The sequence below is a fragment of the Zonotrichia leucophrys genome, chromosome 3, assembly GCF_028769735.1.
Source record: "Zonotrichia leucophrys gambelii isolate GWCS_2022_RI chromosome 3, RI_Zleu_2.0, whole genome shotgun sequence".
In the NCBI taxonomy this organism is placed as follows: domain Eukaryota; kingdom Metazoa; phylum Chordata; class Aves; order Passeriformes; family Passerellidae; genus Zonotrichia; species Zonotrichia leucophrys.
In genome coordinates, this window is record NC_088172.1 from 77,033,405 (window position 1) to 77,058,400 (window position 24,996).

At 40.6% G+C, this 24,996-nt stretch overlaps 1 protein-coding gene across 4 annotated transcripts in view; it reads left to right on the forward strand.

Annotated features, from left to right (window-relative positions):
- DAAM2 (dishevelled associated activator of morphogenesis 2) overlaps nucleotides 1-24,996 on the forward strand; it is a 202,947-nt gene that overhangs the window by 84,939 nt on the left and 93,012 nt on the right. For all 4 annotated transcript variants that reach the window (XM_064708908.1, XM_064708912.1, XM_064708909.1 and 1 more), the window contains one exon: nucleotides 20,819-20,908. In XM_064708908.1, the coding sequence (XP_064564978.1) occupies nucleotides 20,819-20,908 (90 nt within the window). The remainder of the gene's footprint in view (nucleotides 1-20,818; nucleotides 20,909-24,996) is intronic.

Consider the following 24,996-nt stretch of genomic DNA (forward strand, 5'->3'; position numbering starts at 1 on the left):
ACCAGGCTACATCTGTATTGACAGCTCAGATGAGATTTTAATTGGATTAGAAAGATTCAGTCTGTAAATGCAGCAGGGTAAATCAGCGACCTGGAAGTGCCTGAGAGAGCTCTGTGCTGTGTGCTCGCTCCCTGCTGCTTATCCGTTAGGGTCTAGTCGGGGTGCACTTGTACTATATAAAAACCAGATTTGAGTGTAAAGCCTTTTGACCCAAATCCCCAAGTGAAATGATGACACCAACATCATCTGAGATGTGTAGTGAGAAGAGCATTTGTGTTAGCTCCCTGAAGCAGGCCCTGGGGGTACAGCATCATCTTGCCATCTGCTCTGCAAAGGGTATAATGAAACATTGGTGTGGTTGAATGAATTTTTAAAAGCCTTATTTTTTTCCCTTGTTGCAGTTAAAATCTGGGGCATTTTTCCCATGAAAGAGTTAATGACAAGAAAAGCTAAGCATAGCTGTGCTGGAGAAGTCTCCCTTGTGATGAATTTTCCAATCCAGTAAATATTCAGTATGTTTCTACCTCCCTTTCTGTCGAAAACTAGCATTTTGAGGATCAGGAGCTTGTCTTCTGTTTTTGTTGTGCTACTTAAACTAGTACCATGAAAAGTGAATTTGGAGATGTCCATTTTTCAAGGGGAAGAAATTAGGAATGACCCATTCCAAGCTTTCAAACTTGTTTGTGTAGCCTCCATACTGAGGCAGATACACGTGTGTGAGCTGCTCTGTTTGGGAGATGTACCCAGACCATCCAGCTATGTAATGGCAACTGCCTGACTGGACTCTGACCAAGGCAGTGACTGTGAGATGATAAGCTGATGCTGAGTTCAGCTGAAATGGCTGCTCTTGTTGCCACTCAACCAGGAAAACAATTCTAGGCTTATGTATTAGTTGAACTGGATCCTGTGTTTATGCCTTTTCTGATTAATTAGAAAATTAAAACTGAAATAGTTATTCCTGATGGGCGCTAAATTCTGACTTGGTTTATTGTGCTGGGAACATGTGCATAGAATAGGTCTGAATGAAGATGATGGCTTATGGTGATTTGGTTTGGGCTAAGACAGGAGGTGATTTATCAGCTCTCAGGCCATCTGCTGGCAGTGACTGCCTTGGGATGAATGCAGTGGTAAGTTCTTATTAAAGGTACAGGTAAGTTCTTATCAAAATCTAGATGCACAAAATACAAAGCAAACAAAAATATTTAGGGCCACAGGTTTTGTCCTCCAAAGGCTGCTTTTGTGAAAGAGGACAGAACAGCTAGCTTTAATATATTCCCTTCAATGGACAAGCAGAGAGGTAAGCTCTAGGCAACAGGGTGTGTGGACTGGTCCTGTACCTTGCAAATTGTGAAACTGGCCCTACCTGACCATCGAGGCTGATGCGACCAGCATCACTTCTGTTTCCATACTGCCATATTGTGGTAAAGTACTGCTGCAGATAGTGGTCTGTTGGTGGGCTCCAAAATGGTTTTGTGCCTGCTGGCAAAAATATCTGTGCTAGACACATATTTTCCCTTCTACAGAAACTACAGAAGGATCTGGAAGAACTATTATAAGGCAAAGGAAGTAACTTTTTTCATGGAACAGCTTCTCCATGTCCTTGTTCATATTTGTTAGCAGCAGTGTATTGTTGTCACAGTGGATTCTGATACTTTTTCCTCGTTGTTAGAATCCAAGACTCTTCTAGACGGTTAAAGGTGTGTGTGCTGCTTGACACTAAAGATTTTGCCATCTAGATCTCTTATAACAGCAGCCTGATCCCAGATAGTAACTCAGACTGTACCAAGAAGGGTGACTTAAATGGTAGCAATTCAGAAAAAACAAAAAAAAAAAAATTGAAGAATGCTAGCACACAGGAAAGAGCAGTGTGAAAATTTTGTGTTTTTGTTGTTTCTGTTTAGTTAGTGACTGTGACGTGGTCATGGTATTTGAGAAAGTGGAGTGCAAGATTCTTTATTTTAAGATGCAAAGTCCTTGGGGAAAAAATTGAATTGTCTTTTTTGAGTTTACATTTTCAAAGATGATAGTATCATTATATCCTTCAAACTTGAATGAGTTCCTTCAGCACATGAGATTCTTATACTGGGAAAGATTTGAGAAATGCTTACTGCAATACTTTTGTGGTCTTATCTGCCCTTGAAGCATTCTTGCATTTAGCTCAGGTGGGATATTGGGCTGGAATTCCCTGTTGTGGTTCCTCTTACATTGCATTTGAATCCACTTCCTTTTTGGTTTGGGAAGTTTTTTTCTTCCTTTTTTTTTTCTTTTTTTTTTTTAAATTTTTTTTTCTCTGAGTCCCTAAGGAAGGAGTTTTGTTGACTTTCTGGGTGGTTTTTGTTCATATTTATATTGAATAATATAAATAATACCCTCTTCACAGGCTTTTCCAGAGCAAAACTTAATAGGTACTTTTGGCATAAAATCTGAAGGTCCATTATTTGCTGTTGAGGATCAGTATAAATACTTAGGAAGTCTCTGTATTTGAAAAATTTAGCATTATCCACGATCTGTTTTGGCTTGCCTTTAAACTACTTCTCATCCATTGAATTGCTGAGAGAGGTAGGTTGCTGCTCAGGTGAGGCAGCCTACACTCTTCTCCCTCTCCCTCTCTAGACCTAGTGTTGTGATCCTATTGCAAACCCCCAGATTTTGCAGAGAAGATGGATATGGAACAGCTATATATTCCTGAACAATAAGACCACTGAAATCAATCCCATATTTTCCCTGTAATATTTGCACTGGGTGCAATTGCCTGGGTGCAATTAAATGAATATGGAAGCAAGTGCTGAATAAAGGTCTCTGTCCTTCTCTCAGCCCATTCTGGGAGCCATGATTGAAACTGTGACCTTGGTTTCTGTCTGCAGTGCCCTGCAACAGTGACCACAAGAACATGGAAGTGTGTCCCTTCTTGACACACTCTTAGTCTTTCATCTCATCACCTCTGAGTTCATTATATGAAATATAATGCCTGAGCATCAAAGTTGGCTCACCTTCTGAATTAAAGATGATCTAGCCAAGGTGTCTAGCTGGAAAAAAATGGCAGTGAACAAATCCCTTCCTAAGTAAATCAGTGTCTTCATCTTTTCCTGAAACAGAGCTATGGAAGTAGGCTGATGTTTGCTCCCGTTTTGTGTGTTACCGTGATCTCTTGATTTCTCAACACACCAGGCTAGAGCACTTTAGTGCCAGAATGCTGAAAAGAGTTTGTCTTCTCTGAGTACATGAGCCATCCACACAACTGGTATCTGTGCTAATTCTCTCAGCAGAGAGGCAAAGGAACAGTAGCGTCACCATAGACATGCTTATATTAGCATTGGATGAATTGACCAGTAGCATAGAGTTTGGAAAAATTCTGATCTTTGCTTTCTCTGTGAAATCTCTTCACATCTGTTGCTTCTCTGCCTTAAAAGAGAGTAAAACTCTGTGATTATTGTCTTGTTTCCCAGAGAAGAGAAAGTTGCGAAAAGAAAGGAAAGGGGTTTTATATTGAAAGAAAGGTAAAGCATGGAAGCATATGGGAATTTTTGTTTATTTACTTCGTCAAAGGAAGCAAAGCAATTTCTGAGCAAGGCATAAGTTTGGCACACACTGGATAACATACCTTCAGCAGCTACAGGCAGATGAGATCCAAACCTAAATAATTGTAGTAGTGGTTTCCACTGCAAACAGCTGACTTCGAAGTAGCAAGTTCCCTTCGTGCCTGGTTCTCCCTTGCAGACCATTTAGTGTAATGGATACAACATAAAGCTCAGATGAAAGCTAGGCTTCACCACATTGAATAAGCACTCCCATATATCACCAGTCCCACTCAAGCTTGCCAAGTCCTAGCTGTGGCAGTGTTTGTGAGGCCCCATTTTTGGCTCTGCAGCCTGAAAGAGTATTTATGTGGTAAAAAAACCAAGAAATGCTTCCACTGTGATCTTTCATGTGATACAGACAACATATGTCAATGTATGTAGGAACAAGAGGGCATCAGGTCTGTTTCTATGTGTTTGCTGCTGGGCTTGAATAAAAAAGTTCCCTATTTCTCCTCCAGCTCTCTTGTAATATTTCTGGGAAGCAGAGATGCAGTGTTACCTATTCTGTCTCAGTATGGAGCAACACCTTTCCAGAAAAGTATCTTCTACGTCTGAAGCTTATGGAAGTCCTTAGTTTCTCATTGAAAGATTGTGACTTAGAAAGACATGCATGGTAGCTCCTTGCTTCAGCCCGCAAACACTTGTCATGTGCATTTTTAACTGCATTTACTCTCATTTAAGTTCATGCATGTTACCAAGGTCTAAGTGTTTAGTTTCTAATTATTAGTCTTTTGAGTCATTCTGTCCTAATGCTGGATTCATTTGAATACAGGGATTTACTTTCAGTGTCACTTGCCCTGCATGTAAATCATAGTTTCAGACTATGCCTCTGACTGGCCTGCAGCTTTGAGTTGTTGCTAAATGCAAGTTTCTGTGCAACCATAATTTAAAAGTCCCTCTATTGTGTTTTTCCCATAAGAGGAAGTTATTTAATTCCCTCTTCCCATCCCTCGTCCCTTCTGTGCTTCTCTGTAATTAATTAATCTACCTAATCTGTCAGGAAGGGTAATGCCAAACACAATTGGCAGCTGGAGAGGTCCTTAATTTCTATTTGTATTTGATGAGCTCTGACTTCAGCAAACTAGGAGGCTTTACTGGGCCTGGCTCAGTGGAGACTCCCCACCCCAGTTATTACTTCCTTTCTTGCACTTAATGAGGATGAACCAGTGGAGGTTGTAAGAAAATGCTGCTGGTGAGACCAAGGCAGAAGTTTCCTGAAAAGAGACTCATATCCAGGAAGAAGCCTTGGCATTGCCCTCTGAGTAGAAGATGCTGTCTCTGAAAGTAGAAAAAGTCCAAAATTTTGAGGTTGCGAATCACTTTCTTCACTGATGGTGGGCAGCCCACAAAGACGTCCCTTTCTTTTGGGTTAGTTTATAGTTGGCAGATCAGTATTTTTCATGCACTCAGATGCAACTGTCTTCTATTATAATAATGGCAAAAGAACCGGGTGGTTTAAAATTCCTGAAGCAAAGGGTACTAAGGCTCAGGAGGTAAAAGCTCTTCATGGTATCAAAGTCTGGCTAGTTATGCACAAAATTCCTTTATGTCCAGCGTAGTCCAAGATTGTGCATACTCAGAATTTCTCTTTTCTTTTTAATTTTTCCATGCAGGGGATATGTTTCTTCTTTTCTTCCTGCTCTACAGAGAGGTTTTCATAATGCTGGTTATGCTTTGTATGTGTCTCATATGCAATACATGTGCACATGTCTCTGATTTTAATGCACTATAAGAAGCTTTCTGTAGTTGAATTCAAGTCCAAATCCATAAGAGGTATTGCATTTTAGGCTTTGTGGCAGAGACAGCTTCCCTTTTCAGGTGCTCACCTACATCTGGATTCCTGTGATAGGGGCAGGCTTATGGCCCTGAGTGCAGCACCAGCTACTCTGTCGCTTCAATCTCCCTTCCAGCAGGTGCAGCTGGCTGGCAGCTCCCTGACCAGCTGTGTGAGAAGCAGCAGTCACTGTGCAAACGTGTGAGACACAGCTGCTGGGAGAGGAGCAGGAGATGGGAGCCAGGTCTCACACTCTGTGTCTAAGAATCAATAGGGCTGTGTAAACAAATGTAAATCCAAACCTGGTCTTATGTGTGAGATTTTGGGTGTGAAGAAGCTGGGGCTGTCACCAAAGCACGTGTGTAGTTTTAAGGATTTTGTACAGGCATATACTGAGTTTTAGATCTTATTGCTTTACTACAAAACTTAGGGACAGATGAAACCAGTGTAAACCAGTTCAGTTTCACCGAAGACAGTAGCAGAGTTAAATCATTCTCCATTGACTGAAATTTGGCCTGTGTGGTATTTTTTGTGTCTGTGGTGCTTGTTGGCTTCTGAATATCCCAAGAAGAGCATACTTCCACTGTATGTATCCCACTTTCTGAAAAGTGGGAAGGGTCATGGTCATGGTTGGAATACTTGAAGGGAGTGTCTGAGTGTGTTCTGAGAATGATTTACTTACAGTAGATATGAAATGCATGAGGAAGCTCTCACAGGACTACATATTTTTAACAGGGCAGTGCTCTTGTTTCATGGGAACGTGCAGGGAAATGCATGCAGTACATCTAGGGCAAAAGAGGAGAAGTACTGGATTTTGGGACCACAATAGATATGTAGCTTGGGATACAGAAGGAGGAGAAAGAACAGATCTACCACTAGAGGATGGAAGTGCTAAGTTGTAAATCTTATGTCTTCCCTCTATTGAATGCTCAAGAGCTGTCATGATATCCTAACCCCGAAATCATGGATAGGGTAGATATGCTTAATTTGCAGAAATCTTGTGGCCATGTGTTTCTAACACCTTTATCACCTGATTTTCTAATACTATCATGTTTTTGCATAGATGCAAATGTTAGACAGTATAATATAAGAAGAAAAAAATAACATAAAGCTCTACTCTGGCCTTTTTCCTTAGTAAGGCATAATTAATATTTAAATAGTTTTTGTGTTCCATTATGGCTATAACAAAGTGTCAGCAACTTTCTGGATTGAGCCTGAGGGCTGCTGAAGGGATAAAACACTGAGATGATATTGATAGTAGGAGTCATACGTGCTAGCTGGAAGAATCAAATTAACTTATCTCTATTTCAGCTTTCTGGAGCTTTTCCAGCTATACGTGGATGGATACAGAATAGACAACTTTCTACCCTCCTCCTAATATTGCACCAGCATTCTTATGTATTTCCTGCCACTTTGCCTGATGACTTAGAGAGTGGGTTCTCTTCAGTAGAAATAGCATAAACAGCAGCAGTACAGGGATGTCCTCTTGCCCCAACATTTTGGGATGGCTTCTCTGAGTATGATTCCTGCCCTTCTGCAGTCTCTATCCTTCAATTCTCTTTATAGTGTCTTATGTTTTTCAGAGTTCTATTTGATGGCTTAGAAATCTATTATTAAGACCTCATCCCTCACCTTCTGGAGAGAATATTTGAATCTAGATTTGGTCTGCTAAGGAAAGGTGAGCGATTGTTATAAAACAGATAAGAAAGATAATATGGGAGGAGAAAGTGCCAGCCAGAAATGCATCTGTGAGAAATAACAGGAAGAAAGTACCACGTCTTGCAAAGACCACGTTGACCAGATTTTAACTGGGCAGGAGATGGTGATAAGAAGGAAAAGTGTCTTCCACAGTATTGAAGAAAAAGACACAACAAATGAAATAGCTGTAGTGCTGAAGGGAGAGTGAAGACCGATTGCAAAGATGGAGATGATATGGAATGAATTCTAGGCCAAGATCTTTTGGCTGTGTTTTTGGAGTGAATGAATGGTGATCAAGGGAGGTTGAATGACAGATGTTTATTTCTTCTGCAGCTTATAGAGGAAGAGCCAGATCTGAGATACTGTAGGAGATATGTTTTGATGCTTAGCCTGATGTCAGCAAGAAAGGGGAGGCCAGATCCCTCTGTAAATGAAGACCTTATAAATTCATAATAATTCCTCACCTGAAGCTGGGGAAGCAGTGAAATTTTCCAGTGAAGAGAAAAGATTGAGAAACAGGATGGGATGTGTCTTGCCAGATAGTAGTTATCTTTAGGGAGGTAGACTGTAGTTGGGGTTTTAGTGGAACTGTTAACAAAATTAGATAATTGAATGAAGAAGATGATAACAATCATGAAGTATCATCTGTTTAATATGTTGACTAAGATTAGATTCTGTAGTTGCTCACCTAGTAACAATTTATATCAGATATAATCATGGCTCTGATAGTGTATACAGCCTGAGGGAGAGAGGGGGAAAAGGGTTTGTTATGTCATGTCTCTGTGCCCTTCTGTAGGTGGATTCTATCTTCAAACAGTACTCAAGGTTGTTTATCATTTAGGGGATATGTTGAGGTGATTTGGGATTGCTATTCCATTGTTGGAAGGAAATGGCCTCTTCTTTGCCTGGTGTGCAAGACTCCAAGGTGGAGAGCACAAGGTGCTACAGGTGAGGTGGATGGAGTAGCTGCTTTTTAGGGCACAAGGTTTTCAGGTCAGCAGTTTCCTGGCTCTACACTAGGTAAGTAAAAGCTTTTGGTGTCACTCAATACAGCAGAGGTCCTTCTGTTCATCCTTCAGCACCAGGTGGGAGCAGCGCATAGAAAGCAAGTGTCAGAAGGTGCTTTTTCTGTCACTCATCACACCAGACTGCCACTCTGCTCTGTTTTGATGTTTTTTATTCTTAGGCAATATGGACAGATGCCTTCCACCTGGCACTGCAACAGCACTGACCCAGAGCTTTTAACATTAGCTACCTTGTCTCTAAGCTTGATGGGAGGAAAACTTTTCAAGGACATTGCATTTTCCTAGCTACCCCTGCAAATTTACACAACTAAATTCATGCATTTGTGAGGGGTTTTTTCCCCTTGTGTGAAACAGGGAATAGTAATGCTTCTTAGGCCAATGTTAATGCATAATTGTAGCCATATTGAAAAGGTGCTGAAAAGATGAAGCATGTGTAGATTATAGGCAGCACAGGAGTCTTCCAATGGCAAATGTATTTTATTTGAAGAATTTGGGAGCAAATCTCTATTGCTGCCTCCTGTCATAGACATTGCCCTGCTCTTATCTACTGGTTCTTTTTGTAGGGAAAATCTGATGCAAGACTCTGCTGCCTTCCTGTAGACTCAGTGGTGTATGCAAAAAGGCCCTAGTCGATATTTGTATATTCTATGCACTTTTACATTAAAAATACTTCAGGGCGTCTTTTAATTTTGCAGTTTCCCATCATTTGTTGACCACATAAAGGAAAGGAAAGACTGCCCACACTTAACAACCTTTAGAAAAGGTTAGCAGCATGCACAACAGTGTTATGCAATAGTTTACTAGGTGGAGGCTTGAAGAATAACTTCTCCGAAGGAAATTACAAGGGGAAAGCAGATTGCAGTTTCGCAGTTTGGAAGGTGTCCAGGGAGATCCCTGAGTCATGGAAAATCCATTGGGATTGCTTTAGTGGCTGTGTTTCAGCATTACATCTTGAATAGAGAGGAACAGCTGCACAAGTTTTGTTGCTTGGTGTGAAGCTGTTGGCTTATACATTAATGATGTGGAAGAACTTTGAAATACAAATGCTTAACCAGATACTAAATGCAATTATGATTTGTTGTTAGGAGACAATGCAAGGCACATGCTCATTCTTCTCTTATTCTTTTTGCTGCATTTTGTGAAAATTTCTCATAATTTCTTTAGTCGAAACATGGAGAGAAAAGCATCTTGGGTGGTGTTTTCCTAAGCTCAGTGATGTCAGTGCAGTAGTTTCTGTTCTGCTTATCAGAATACTTGAGCAATGAGACAGGACAGGGTGTGAGTGAATAACCAAATATACTGTCATGCCTTCAATTCACTGTTTGACTATGGAAATACTCTGTTTATGTGAGGGAAGAGAATGGTGGAATTTCTCTCCTCTTCAACCCAGAGGAGATAACAGCAGTCTTATATGTGGATGATATTCTTGCTGGTCTGGACTGATTAGTAGTAAATACAGATCATCTTTATTTATTGAAGTAAAAGTTAACAATTAGTGAAAAGGAGACTGATAAACTTCTCAGTCTATTCTATGTTGGAAATCCATGCTGTAGATTATAGAGCCAGCTACTGTTAAGGGTGGTTAAGCTCAGAGGTTTAGTCTGTTACCATTTAAAAGAGGTTATTTAATTAATATTTTCCATTGGTATAAATCCAGAGTAAGTCCACTCAATTTAATGGAGCTTGGGCCATTCTCATTTCTGGTTTGCACTACCAGATTTGGAATAATAACTCAGAGGGCAAGTGAACAACTAAACTGGCTTCTGATTTTGCTTTTGTCTGTGTAAACCTGAACTTCTGCCAGAAAATGATGTTTATTTAGTGGAGTTCCTGTGAGTTTACCCTGTGTATAAGTTTGAGCATGTGCTTCTAAGTTGCACAACCAAAGCTCAACAAGATGTTAATTTTGCTCATTAAATTCTTAACCAACGTCTCAGTTCCTCCTGCCCTTTATGTAATATTTTATCAGAGATTTAAAGGTCAGCCAAGCTCTGACTTACCCTTGTTTTCCTCTATAGGGGCATATGGCAAATAGGATGCACACAAGAGGATAAAGCCGTGAGGGGAGGAGTAGGTGGCACTGACACCCCTGGAAATTGAGGCTGCCTTTGGCAGGCAGAGCAGCAGCAGCAGCAATCCCCAGCCCACATTTTGAAGGTTGAGCCAGCAGGGCTGTGTTTGGGCAGGAAGCGATCAGAGAGGTGTGTGCCTGTGTGCTTTGGCACAGTCTAGACTGTGAATTGCTCCAGCCTAGGAACCTCCTCTGAACTTATTAGTATTAAAACAGAACAGAGGGGACTTTGTAGAGAGGGAGAGGGTGTGGAAGCCGGAAAGGTAGCAGTTTAGATGGCAGTTTCCTAATAACCTTTCCCACAACTCCCTTCCCATACAGGGTCTCAGCTAGAGGACCTTGGCACGAAAAACAAACCCTGGCACAGGGAGGGGGAAGGGAGGGAGGAAATGAGGGGAGGGAAAGGAAATAAGGGGTGGAAAATGGGCACTGTGCTGAAACAGCAGATTTTATTTTTGTTTAGTATTATATATGCTGATGCTGGAAGCTCTGTTTGAGAGAGGTATTTGGTACCATGTATATAATCAGAATGTGGAGGTAAATTTGGCACTTGCACTAGAGGACTTGCAACCTGTCATGGTGAAAAAGCTGTATCAAGGTAGAACAGCTTGAGTTCTGTTTGGTGTTTTCATTTAATTGACTGGATGGTGAAATACAGAGCACATCTATTAGGAAATGATCCTCAGTTTGATCCTGGAAAATCTTGGATTGCTTATGCTCTACTGTGCTGTCCCTCCAGAAAATATGGGAGTGGTTGAAGCCCCCAGGAGGACCAGGGTTTGTGACTGTGAGGCTGCTCCTGTCTGTTTGCAGAAGGGCTTCCTGGCCAGGCAGCCTACAGCAGACTCCTTGTAATGTCACTTGTCCCTGTCCTCCCTTTAGTACTGACCCATAAACTCCCAGTCAGCTCCTCACCCATCCCCAGGTGGAACTCCATGCACTCCAGCTGGTTACTGGCATAGAGGGCACCATTGCCTCCTCATCATCTCTACCTGACCTTTCCAAAGTGCCTTCCATTCCAGCTCAGAGGAGCCAGCTCTGTGATGTCAGTGAGACCAAAGCCCTGCAGACGTGTGCACATCTCAAGCTCCTCTTGTTTATTCCCCATGCTACATGATGTATGGAGGCATTTTAGTAGGGTCTCTGATGACTCTGAGTTACTGGCAGCAGTGCTTGGAATTCCTTTTTGCTGCTCTCCAGGCGCTCTCCTGCTGACATGAGATCCCTGTCTAGTAGATATCTAATATCTATTGCTGACACTGACATCAGATTAGTAGAAGTGGACGGATTGAGGCTCCCCTTCCCCAGCAACTTCAGTTGAAAGCCTTCTTCACCATCTTGGTGACATGGTAACTGAAGATGCTATTTCCCTTCTCTGACAGATGGACCTGTCAGCACCAGAAGACCAGCTTTATTAAAATGAATCCTATGGTTTAAATAGCAAACACATGGCTGGTGTCACTGGTCCTGTAGCCATTAGTTGATTTACCAGATTGAACTGGCCCTTTCAAACCCCTTCCCTTTGACCAGGAGAATTGATGGAAAAGATACCTGCCCTCCAGAGCCCCTTACTACAGCTCCCAGAGCTCTTTAATCCCTCTGGATACTCCTCAGACTGCTCCTGCTCATATTGCTTGTGCCCACTTGAAACAACAGAAGTGGATAATACTCAGCTGACCATCTGAGGCTTGGTAGTCTCTCAGTGATATCCCCAATATGAGCCCTCAGTAAGCAGGGCCTCTCTCTAGAGTGTGTCACAGGGCACATACCTATACTGTACATATGTTAAAAGATAAGCTTAAAATAAGGTGGGAAAAATGTGTGAAAAAAATTATGGCATTCATGGGGGACAGTTAAAACTCCTTTTAATAACAAGTCTGATAATTTAGGACAGAAAGCAGCCAGGAACTGCTTTTTTCAGAGAAAAAATTAGGGATTATAGTTGAGCATGAGTGAACATAAGTCATGCAGATTTTGAGGGGTTTTATATATAAAAAAAAGGTCATTGGCTCTATGGAATATGTGGAGTATATAACCAGAAGGGCAGTCTGGAAGATGCCTGAAATAAACTTTGCAGTCAGCTTTGGTAAGGTCTCAGCTGGAGCACTGTCCTCAGTTTTGAACAGTGCAATTCAAGAAAGATGTACTTTGACTGGGTAAAGGCCAGAAGTCAATTAGAGGAGGAGTGAGAGATCCAGAGGACATATCCTCAAAGAAAGACTAAAAGAGATGGGTTTGTTTAGCCTCAGTGAGAAGGGACATTACAACAGTCTTTAACAGCCTCAGAAATTGTTATCAAGAGGAAGGAAAAAAATCTGCTCACCACATTAGTGGTGATAGGGCCGGAAGTAATAGGCTTAAATTGCAGCAGCAGGGATTTAGATTAGACATGAGCCTGACCATTCAGTTTTCATCCCTGTCCCTCTCATTGGGCTCATTTAAATTCACTGACATGGACATGCAGCCCACCTTAACAGAAAAAGCTGTGATGACAGACAGCTGTTTTACATTATTGTTCTCATATGCCCAATTATATCCATGGAATGTCCCTCTTGCTCTACCTGTATTATAGCCCTGCATATGAGGGTGCATGTCTGAGTCTTGATCTTTTTCTCTCTCTAAACACCTGTGTGTATTGTTGCATGAAGTACTGAAGGTACTGGTTTTCCTCATTCTTTCTCTTTCTGTTTGGCCCAGCAGATTGTTGTCTCAAGCATGTGGTTAGCCTGTGACGGACAGAAAAATGAACAGCAGATGCTGTTTCAAATGGCCTGTGAGAGGGGATTGCCACAACAGGCCTTGCTGGTTATGTGTACTTGTGTGCTGTCAAGTCACAGAGGACTTTGAGGAGTAGGAGAGGGACAGGATTTAGCTCTTCTCCAGGAAACAAGGAAGCAATTAACCAGTGATTAAGAAGGGAAAAAGAAAGCAGTATAATGAGGGGCACATCTGGGGATGAGAGGGAGCCATGTTAGTTCACTTTGTGCGTGAAAAATTTCTCCACCGAAAAGCAGTGCTTTTCATGGATGCTGTTGCTAAGCTTTAAGAATGAGTAACTTCTGTGTTGGCAGGGTAGAGGAGAAACACATCTTTCAGTATGTAAACATCAGGTGCTTTCTGTCTTGTACTGTTATGACTGAGAATCAAGAGATTTGGGCCCCTAATACTGAAGGGGTTTTAAAGCTGTAACTTTTTGAAAAAGCAAGGAGGAAAAGTGTGTAATGGGAATCGCAGCCTTTTGTTTGTCTGCTTCTCTGCTTTACAGTCAGATCCGTGGCAGTAGCTGAAATGTAAACATTGCTTCCTCTGCCAACAGGCTGGGTTAGCAATTCATGTGTGCATAGTGGTTTCCTAATGCACAAATGTAATGATAAAACATTGTGGGTATGGGCTGATGTTACGTGATATGCCTTGTATGTATGGTTCTTGTGTATGTAAGGTGTGGGAGACATGCATATCTGCACATACACACACTATGTGTATGCAAATACATGGAATCCAATGATGTTTTACCATGATGAACATAATGCTTACCAGTTGTAAAACTGATCAAAATGTTACTGCCATGCCTCTCACAGTGTGCTCCTTGTGTGCTTTACAAAGGCTGCTTTTATTCAAAGGGTTAGGATGAGATAGAAGAGCTTGAGGGGAGGGACTGGCTTATTTTGGGGTTCATTTTGCTTTTTACTTCATGGGTTATCTGTGACTTAGCACATAAACCAGGTGCCCTAGTGGGAGTTTCTGACCAATATGTTTCACCTGGAGATATGCTGGCTGTGTGGGAGGTAATGCTGTTCACTGATCAAAAACTTTTGCACTGTTCATTGCTCCAGTTTGTACTGGAGTGTAGGTGGTTGGTGCAGTCAAATGAGCCTCATTCACTGACAGTTCAGACAGGCAGTCTTTCAGAATGCCTCATCGACCTCCTCAGCATTGGAAATGAGCATTCTTCCTGCAGGCTACCTCTTACAGTCAGCCTGGGGAGCTGGAATGAACAAAACAGTGGAAGGAAAAGAGTAGGGGAACAAGCTTATACTGTCCCCTGGAGGTAGACACAGTGATTAAATAGGGAAGGTTTATCTCTTCTATTTGAAGGATTCGTAAGTTCTTTGCAGAGACTGAGATGTGAGTAAGATTGTTTTGGTTCATTACTTTATTCATTCACTGCACTTATCTCTGAAACAGCTTTTTGGACAGCTGCCTCTGGACTTATGACAAGAGCATTTCTGCTACTCCCTTTTTGGTGGGCACAGCTTGAATGTGAGCAACCAGACTAACCTGCTTGTTATTTGCCAATGGAATCTGGCATAGGCAGCATGAAACAAAATATAACAGAAATATAAATGTTCCTGGGGCTGTTGTTAATGTGAAAATGCAGCTTTCAGTCATGTGTTAGCAACGTGGTTCTACTTGGTCCATTTTTTTAAAGTGGTAGTAGTTATGCTGGATAGGATTCTCTAGTCCAAAAGCTTGTAGTGTGCTGCTGACAACATTGCCCCTAATTTCCTTCCACTGCTTCTCTTTCTTCTAAAATCCCAGGCATGTCAGTGCCTTCTGTCTTGTGTTTGCTTGAGTTGTGTTTCAGCATTGATTAACCCACCATCATCAATCCTCTTGAAGTAATTACACATGAACATGAACCTTCTCTGGGGCCTGCCCGTGGATGCTGGATAGGATCCCACGGTGTGCCATAGTCACTGTTTACTTTGTACAAGATTTAATCAAATTTGTTCAGAGCATAAGGCTGTCAGCTGTGCTAAGGCACTTGGGAGCATTGGTGGAACTGGAATGTGGCCTCTTTGGGGACATGGTGACAGACGTCTATATAAATGACCTTGGGGAGCCTGAAGTAACAGGTATTATACTGGACAGGGAATTTATACCGGCAGCAGTGCATTGTAACTGATTTTGTAACTTGGATGAATTTGGTGCTGTTAAGAGACTGAGAAAGAATGATTGATGAGGTGGATGAGGGAGAGTGCATTTGTACTTGACAGGTGAAAAAGGTCAAGGGGAATGAGAAAAAGATTAGTGAGAGGCAAAAGAAATGGTAGGTGTGTACAAGAGAAAGGAAAAAAGGAATATGAATACGAACACAGGAATGAAAGGAATATGGACAGTAAGCACGGTAAGAGCAGTGCATTAAAATAAAGTTCATACAGTGGGTATAATGTGAAAATGAATGCACCCTTGGAACATAACATAAATTTTTGAAGCGAGCATTCCAGGCAAGTTATTATAATAAATAGTCTTCAAATTGTGAAGCCTGTCCTAGAGTGTGTAAAATCTCAGTTTTCCTTTTTGATGACTCACAAAGAATCATTAAAGGTAATGCTGGTGTGATGGAGCAAACTGCACAAAAATATTGCAAGTAGCATCATTATCATCATCTTGAAAGAGACAGTAAATCACCTGTAACACAAAATCAGCCAGGCTGTTTGAGGTAGGGAGCTGGAAAGGGTTTCACATAGCCTTCTGAAACTTTCGGTGCTGGTCACAGGTCAAATAACTGCTGCTCTCATCTGTTCTGGAAGTTCTAAAGTTTCCATTTTGAGTTTAACAAGAAGAGTAGAGTTTCTGGGGAGCTTTTCCAGTTTGTGCCATCTGGTTCCCAAGGAGCCTGTTAATGTGAAGACCTGGTTATTCTTTTGCTTGAGTACACATCAGCTGTTAAAGAACCAATAAATGCAACAGAGCTGTAATCAGACAGTCAAAATAGGCATCTCTGAAGCCTATTTGCCTACGAGTTATTTCTTAGTGTTGGATTCTGTGTTGTAAAATAAAGATTGATTTAATGTCAAAGCTATTCCATTTGAGGATCATAAAAGCATATCATTTTAAAATAATGTTTAAATAGTTGCTTGAATGTGTTTGTAGGTAGAAATAAAGTTTTAAAAAAATCAGAATATGCTTATATATCATTAACATCTCTCAATCACAAAGATAGCTATTAAATGTGAAACACTTTAAGGCCCGGGGAGGATGCTTATAGATAGAATACTCTTCCAAGAGAATAAGTAAGAGAAACTGTGACCTACAGGTAAAAAAATTAAAAGTCTAATGCAACTCTCTGTAGCTGAAATTATAAGAAATTGATGAAGTAAGACAATTATCCAACTGAACATAAGAAAATAAGCAAAATGTCCTCTTCCTTCTGGCAAAATATTTGTTATGCCCATATTAATCAAGTTATTGCCTGCAGTAGACATATCATATGATGAGTCTGGGTTTCATAATGCTGAAAATGCTGTGCATGACTCATTAAACATTTATGAGGCTAAAACAAAACATCAACAACAACAACAACAAAACAACCCACTAGCCTGTAAAGGTTGGTTTGTTGTTTTTGTTGGTTTTTGTATTTTGCAAAATAAAGCAGCTGTCTGACCTTAAGTGAGTGTGAAACTCCCCATGACTGGTAAGTCCAGCAGCCAATGGACATGGGACGAGTAGAATGAGAAAGTGAAACTGAGGATGTCTCCTCTCATGAGTGTCCAAATATCCCTGGAGAACCAAGTTTGGGGTTCTTGGCCTCTGTGATTCTGACTTCAAATCAGGGGATGCTGGAGAGCAGAAGCTGTGGTTCTCTGTCTACTTAATGGCCTTGAGGTTTCTCCTTTAGAGAGGCAGGCATGTTGGTAGGTGTTAACAGTTCGCCTTTAGTGGGTCTCTCTCCAAGTGAACCACTCTTCTGCATTACCAAAATCTTACTTTTCTCCTTTGTTAATTTCATTTTGTGTCACTAAACAAAGAACTGCCCAGTCTAGGTGAGAAATGCTTTTCTAGAGCTTTGAGTATCATTACTGAGCTGGTGACTGCCCAGCATCTAATCCAGCTTTCATGCTCTGATGAATGTTCCCAAAAACAAGGGACATAATGTGGTTTTAAATGCTGCAAAATACTGGATTTACGTTTCCTACCCATTCCTCCTTCTTGTTCTGCTTCTTTCTCTCTGTCTCTTATTTCCTTGGGTTGTAGCCATTTTGAATGGAGGCCATCTTCTCTTTTGGCCCGAGAACTGGACTGGAAGCATTTGAACCTCAAATCCAGTTCCAGTTCTTTTTAAATGTTTTATCATTGAAATTCAATCTACGTAAGTAAATAAAATGCCCACAAGAAAGTGAAAATTAACTGAATTAACCACCACTAGATAAAATAAAGTGGGAAATAAATGAAGGAGGGAAATGTACACACTATTAACTAGGCATGCTTTATGTCTTCCTCAGTCCAACCTGGCAAATATCCTTTTAATCTCTGTTTCTGCAACTTCAAGCATTTTTAAGAGCCAAGAGGCTGAGTTCTGTTGTGCAGGGTCACGCTGGCATGAATTGCTGGAACCAAGGAGCCCATCCACGGTGTAGAAGGGACTACAATGTTTCTGTTGGGAAGTTTGCATAGGTGCTGGAGAGGGGACTTTTCCCTGCTTTGTTCTGACCGACCCTTTTTTCCTTGCCCTTTACAATTGCTCCCTGGGCATTCAATCACATTGGCTTCCTTAGTCTGGCTCCAGCCCCAGTCTTGATGACCGCATTCAGTATGTCGTTCTTCCCCTTTCCTGCCGAATTTGGCAACTCCTTTCTCTTTTCAATAGCCACTTGCCATCACTGACCTAACTCTGTACTCTGAATTTCTGTATGCTGACAGATCTGCTTCTGTCTTTGGGTCAGAATGACCTGTTCACAAACAAAATTACCCTCCCAAAATTTATTCTTTCTTGTTCCTCCTGCTTCCCTCCAAGGCAGCAGGTTTCCTTATGTGCCATCTATTAGGATCCCAAATCAGAATAGAAAAATAGCCTGCCTAATTCAGGTTCTTTTTTCGTAACTAGATCCATGGTTTTCCTCTGCAGTCACAGTGATCTTTTCTTCATCTTTTATAGAATGGCAGAGGTAAAATGATTTGGAGAGTTCCTCAAGATGATCTCATGTCTCTTGTATTTTGCAGGGGTTTCTTGGTTTTTTGGGGTTTTGTATTTCTGTTTTTTTTTTTTTTTTTTTATAGGGTAGGTTTTTTAATTTTTTTTTAATTGTTTTAATAGGGTAGGTTTTGATTGGTGTATGTAGATGAGGACACGCGGACCTCTTCAGTTCTTCCCACTCCTTTCTTCTTCTCAGTGAAGGGGCACACCTGCTGAACACTAAGTTCAAGAAAGGGAGTTTAGGAGCTTGAGTACTGCTTTGCATTCTGGAGATGTTTCTTTCCCTGCTGCATATTTGTGTTTGCTCCCTGCCCATCTGGCCTGGGTGTTAGAAGCCGGCATTTTACCTCCTAACAAAGACACACACAAACTTTCAAAATTAAGGGTAAGGCATTTTTCATGTGCTATTTTCCAGGCAGGTGTGTTTGGGTCCACCTCTGGTGATCCCCTTATACCTAGAAACCCTGAATAGTTTCCTTGTTACTATGCTACCTGAGCTAACGATGACTTCTAAAGTTCTTTTGGCTCCCTCTACCCTCCTGAGTCACAATAATGCAGGATGCACTATTTTCCCTCAGTATCTTCCACCCTTTCAAACTAACTTTCTAGGCTTCTGTCCTGAAAAGCATGTCACGATGCAAAATTATGAAGTTGCATATTCTTAGTGTCCCATTGAAAGGAGATTTACCTTTATATCCCTGATACTGCCAGTATCCAGGGCAGTGTCTAGAAGCTGCAGTGTCAGAATCCTGTCCTCAGGGTGGTTTTGGTTAACAGGTACATTCTTTTGATGAAATGGTTGTCTTGGACTGTATTGATTTGAGATCTTCATTTAGTTTAGTGCTCAGCTTCTGTGCAGAGCTTCTGCTGCTTGTCTGATCTGCCAGCAGATTCCAGAAAAAGAACTATGGAATAAAAAAACCAAGTTAGCTGCACTGTGTTAAAAAAAAAAAAAAAAAAAAAAAAAAAAGTAAGAGCATTCATTAAGCAGGTCAATAAAACAATCAGTTTTTTTCTAAGAGTTCAGCTGAGCCCAGACAGCTCATGTATATTCTGGCTTCTATGGTGGTTCTTCCAAACTTGGCATTTCTGATTCCCTATCTGCCCCTCCTTTCCCTTCCACATGCTTGACCTCTAGCAGCATTCCTTTGCTTGTCTTAAGGCCTTACATGTAGTTTCACTCTCCCTCTCCCCCCAAGAATGTGATCCTGGCCTGAGTTTTCTAATTGTGTATAGCAAGGATAAAACTCCTTGCCTCGCTTGGCTGCCCCCTTGTTTGGAAACTCACACTAAACATTTCCACATGGTTTGCACTCTTTTTGCACAGCTAATTTTTTTTTCCCTTTAAACTTTTCCTTGTTTAAAATAACCCTCCAGCTTCTTCTACCTTGGGCTGCTGGCACTGACCTCGCCTTGTTACTGTTTGCATTTCTTTTGTACCTTTTTGCAGCTTAAATCTCTGTGGGCTTTTAAATCTGTCAGCAGCAGCTACCAGGCTCAGTGTGCAATTTTGCTCACTGTTTTCACAAGTTTCCCAGCCCTGAACACTTTCCAAATGAGCCATTGTTGGGCTGAGTTAAAGAGGTATTGTCTCTGCTTGGACAAGGTTAGTGTGGGTGCCAGAATCTGTGTGTGCAGCATTTTAGTGCCACAATGTCATCTTGATATAGGACCCCTGGACACTTCCTTCTCCAAATATTTCAAATACATAGGGAAAAATCTCAAACCTCTGCCAGAACTGATTCATTGAAACATTACTGGAAGATTTTCTTTATATTACTGAAACTCTCAATTTAGACATCTTCATCTGTCCCTGCTCATACAGTCTGCTTGCCCTGAAGACTATTCTTTTTTGCTTAGTTCTCTTTATTAGCATCTAAAACTGGCAGCTTTGATTGGAGCCTTGTTCTGGTCAGTGCTGGATTGACACAGAGGAAGTAGCAAACTTTTGTTTGATAGTTTTAGAGTCATGCATTGGAAGAGAGTCTGCTGTTATTCACCTTTTACAGAGGAGTAACTGAAGCTATGGACTTTGGTGCTCAGTTCCAGATCACAGTATAATCCTTCATTTTACTATTGTAAGCTTGGCTCAGCTCTAAGAGGGTTATGTTCTACTGAGCTCATTTTTCTTAACAGAGACTGAATATGCTGCTCTGATCAACCTGATGTGGCATTGTGGAGTTCTGTCCTTTATGTCTGAAATGCTGGGTGTCTTTGATAGGGACTGTGTGGTTTAGAGAACAAACATCTGGAGAAACATTTCAGCCTGTAGGTTGTTGATGACATGACAACTGTCTCATGGCCTTTGCTTGAAGGATAGAAAGGAAATAGTTCAATTTCTCTACAGAAGAGCAATTTGGTATTCCCAGCCAGGAAAAAAAAGATGTATCAAACTTTCAGCCTTTCTCTAAGTGTCATAAGGAATGTCTGTGTCACTTAATCCAGTGCTTTGAGTTTTTCACTTCATTCTATTCCTATGAGCCTTCCCATCCTTCACTCATCATTAGTAATGGTAGTTTGACATGGGAGTTGTTCAGGCTGCCTTTCTTCATAGGCTGTGCTCTGACAGGGAGAACTCAAGGTAGCAAGGAAATCATCACGAAACAAAAAATCTTTGGAGGGTTTGGGAGCTGTTAAGTCCTCTTGATTGAAGGCTAGTCAAACTTGCCTGATCCAAAAACCTCTCAACCTATTAGAACTTACCAATGCAGTTGATGACTGTTTTTTTACTGTTTTTCTTTTTCTCATCTCCAGGATGAATTGGATCTCACAGACAAGAACAGAGAGGCTATGTTTGCACTCCCTCCAGAGAAGAAATGGCAGATTTACTGCAGCAAAAAGAAGGTACTACTATTGTCCTCAATGGAGTAGCTCACCAATAAATTCTGTGTGCATGTTCATAACTGCATCTTGATTTGAGCTATGTGTTTATCTATTGTTTACTCAAGAACATGAGTAAGTGATGAAAGGATTTTTATCAGCATGGATATGGCACCATTTTCTGATAAGTAATGTATGTACTTGTGATTTCTGAAGAGGGTCTTAACATCTTAAAATAGTACACTGTTTTATTTTTAATCATTTATATGTTTGGAGTTCTTTTTGTTTTCTTGTTTGTTTGGGGCTTGTGGGGAGATTGGGTTGGTTTGTTAATTTTTTCTTTGAGCTGAAAGAACAGCTATCATGGAAATGCATTAAGGAATTTTTAAAAACTTTTGTAGGTTACTTAAAATAGAAAAGATATTGCTGAAGTCTTTCAGAATGTCTTCAAATACCTGTAAAGTACACAACAATAGAACTTGGTAGATCAAGGTCTTCCAGAGTTTGTAGGAAATGTTCCACAGTGCACTGGAAAGCAAGGAGCACCTGCTCGTAACACTTCTCCCTTAAAGGTCTTCAAATTTCTGCCAAACCTGTAAAGGGATGTTAAATCAGAGGTTGATCAATAGCACTAATATTTTGTTGCTGGCAGAATGATGGCCAAGTGAATGGATAAGTTGTGTCATTGCTGTGAAACTTCTCAACAAAGAATTTCTACACTAATATGGCATTGGAAGAGTTTTGCTTCTCTGGGAAACACAGGGTCAGAAATCAAGATAACTCCAATACCATGTATTTATTAGCCATACATGTTAGGAGAAAAAAGTTGTGGTGGGTTTGTTGGTTTATTTTATTTCCCAAGTGTGCAAGTCATGCTATGATACCATCAGTCTTTAAACATAAGTCTGCATAACAGAAGGTAGAAGAGGAGGTTTAGACTTCTGAACCTGGCAGATTTAAATCCTGCTCATGGTCCTTCTGGAGGCTGTGTTTGCTGCCTTTTTGTCTCTGAGTGGGGGAAGTGAGCTTTCTTACCATGTAATTAAAGAAAACTAGTCCAATCAGGATGTTTTGCCTTCAGGGTTTTTTTTGTTGGTTAGGGGTTTTTTTAACTTCACACAGGGAAGTTAATAGAAATCAATTAATTACAGTGGCTTTGAGCTAGCAATAGAGCACAAGAGCAGTCTAGGCTCCATTGTCTTCTGTGCTATCTCCATTCCTTTTTACTGCTGGTACACAGTGCTTGCAAGTGGAGGGAAGGTGCAGGTTGCTGTGATTGACATTTTTTGCTGGCCAGCTCAGCTGGGTTTTTCAGTTCTGGTAGGAGAGGATCTATTGGTTGCTGTCTTAGAGACATCTTACCTCCCGGACCAGTCAGTTTTGGCAAGATGATCTGGGCTTTAATGTATTTAGTATGTTGGTTGGATTCACTGTTACATTGGGGATTTTGTTTTTGTTGGGGTTTTTTGTTTGTTCATTTTCTCCTGTGTTCTACTGCAGTGGCTTTGCTGTAAGAATCTTAAAGACTTCCAAAGTTAAAGAAGCTGCATACTGGAAAATCTTCATAATACACTTATAATCCAACTTCAGTTAGCTGAACTCCAGTCCCAATCCCAATGATGTGCTAACTGGATGGGATACCATTGCCAGATGTCTATTCATAACATTATAGATATTTTCAATTACTTGAAATCTTAACTGTCCAGTGTTATTCATTGTTTCCCTCACAGGCAGTCAGATGATTGGTGATGACATTTCTCTCTAGCTCACTACCTAATCCACCTATCGTTGTTTTGCAGTGACAGAGAAGCCTGTGCCAGGCTTCACTTGAAAGCAAAGCCCCCTTTCCCTGAAGAATTTTGTCTGATTTTAGCTACAAAGGGGCAAATTTCTTAGTTGGTAGAACACTTCCAGCTTCCACACACTCAGGACAAACCCCTGGAGGGCTTTGTTGGGCTGATGTTGAGTTCTTGGCAAGCAAGACCCTATGCTTTGAGATATGGCAAGTAGAAACAAATAAATTACAAGGTCAAGTAGTGCAGACTGAGCCAACTGTTCTCAATTGTTAATCTCAGGTGCCTTTTCTAGTCTAAAAATAATGGAAATTCAGAGCTTCCTGATGTGCTCTAAAGGTGGTGAGATTAGTGGGCTGCCTTAAATAAGCAAATGTGACTTGGAAAAATGAAGATTAGTCATTGTTGTAGACACACATTTATCTTGGCAGTCAGATGTTTGGTGTAATCTTCTATGGTATTTGATTCCAATGTGGTGGCAGAAAGTCACTATTGTATTACAAAACTCATTCCACCTGTTCCTAATATCAAACCTTTCTGAAGAGATGGAGGAAGGCAGGTAGGTCTGTGCACTGGAAGTTGTGTGCCAGGGGCACAACTTGCCAGTCAAACAGCCCACAGTAATCAAAGGTGGCTGAATTCTGAACTGGAATTTCATAATTGTGAGTGATACCTACAGAGTAGCATTCACACAGTATTTCACAGCCATGCTTGCTTTGGTCACTTTTGGCTATTCTGGGTACATGTTTGAGACCGTTAATATTAAAAACAAATCACTGATTATTTGACCTAAAAGAGTAGCACTAGCTAGCAGCTCTAGTGGGTGCTCTGCTCTCATTTGTGGAATAGCTATTTGTAAGGAATGAATGCTGGTCTGTTGGAAAATGTTAATGTCTTCCCAGTCTTAGCTGTTTTATACCTTGACGTTAACCAGTACAGGATGGACAATGAGAAATGCAGTTGGCTTGATTTGCATCAGAGGAATCATTGATTAGTCACCACTGATGGTGCCCCTCTACCCAAACCACCAGTACATGTTTTAGATTGCCTCTTCCTCTGTAGAAGGAGCTTCCACTGATATTGTTAAGTAAGGCCACATGTAGAAAATACAAATTATCGCATCCTCCCTAAGTTCAGGTATTTTATTCTGGTTTTGTTTAGAATAATCTTCATGTTTCACTTTAAGCTGAAAATTAAACTTACAAAAAACACCTCTGTAACTCCTCTCTCTAGATTTGCTAACAGATACGAGTTTTGCAGGAATTAAATCAAGCACTAGACCAAGATTTCAAATATATTTATTTACAAATTTCCAAAGTCAAAGTTTAGAAAACCAGTGTTCTTCAGTGCTGTTTTACCAGGAGCTGACTCTAACATACATAACCTCATTAAATAGCAATCAAATAATTATATGGAATAAAAAAAATGTTTGCTCGTTTGTCTCATCTATAAACAAGCTCATCTTGGGATCCCTAAAAGTGCAGGTATTGCAGTGCTTCAGCACACATTGCTTTGGATGCAGCCTGTGTTTCTAAGAATGAGCCCGCATTGTGCAGGGCATAGCTCATTGCCTTCTGAACAGCCCTACAAGCTGTTAGACTTATTGCTATTGGAAAGCAAGTCAAGTTGTTTTCTTTTTATGGCCTTTTCCTGCCTCCAGAGACTAATTTGTATGACTTTGGCTGAGCAGATTTTAGTAGCAAGCGCACACATTTTGCACAGTTAAACAAGTTAGGTTTTTTTTCTACTTCTGTCTTTCTTTGAGGAAAAAAATTGGTAGCAAAGCTTTTTCCAAAGTAGAGTCAGACTGGACTAGCTGTATGATGCAGCTTCTTTCTAATTAAACAAAAAAAACCTCAACAAGAATCTCAGTTCTTCAATTCTAATAATATGTTGAGATCTCCAAAATATTTCAGTGTTATCTTGTGCTCTTGTGATTTTAGTGGTATCCTAAAATAGTTGCTTTGAGTTGATTTGTGCTTTATCTACTCAAGTGATATTATTTAAAGTCAAGTAGTGAGGTAATAAGCAGCACACTGAAACTTTCTGGAAGTAGCCATTCATGGCATCTGAGAAGAAATGCATACTTGTAATATGTAAATTTATTCTACTTTTTCTGTTATGGGAAAGAGACTCTCCACAATAGCAAATTATGATATAAAAATTGAGGAAAATTTACCTGAACCATAGTCTATAACAGCCAATATGCAGAAAATAAAAGAATATCCTTCATGACATCATCCTCTGCAATTATTTTTAAAATATTTATTAATGATATTTTTCATCTACCTGATGACTATAAAAACTAATAAGCTGGAT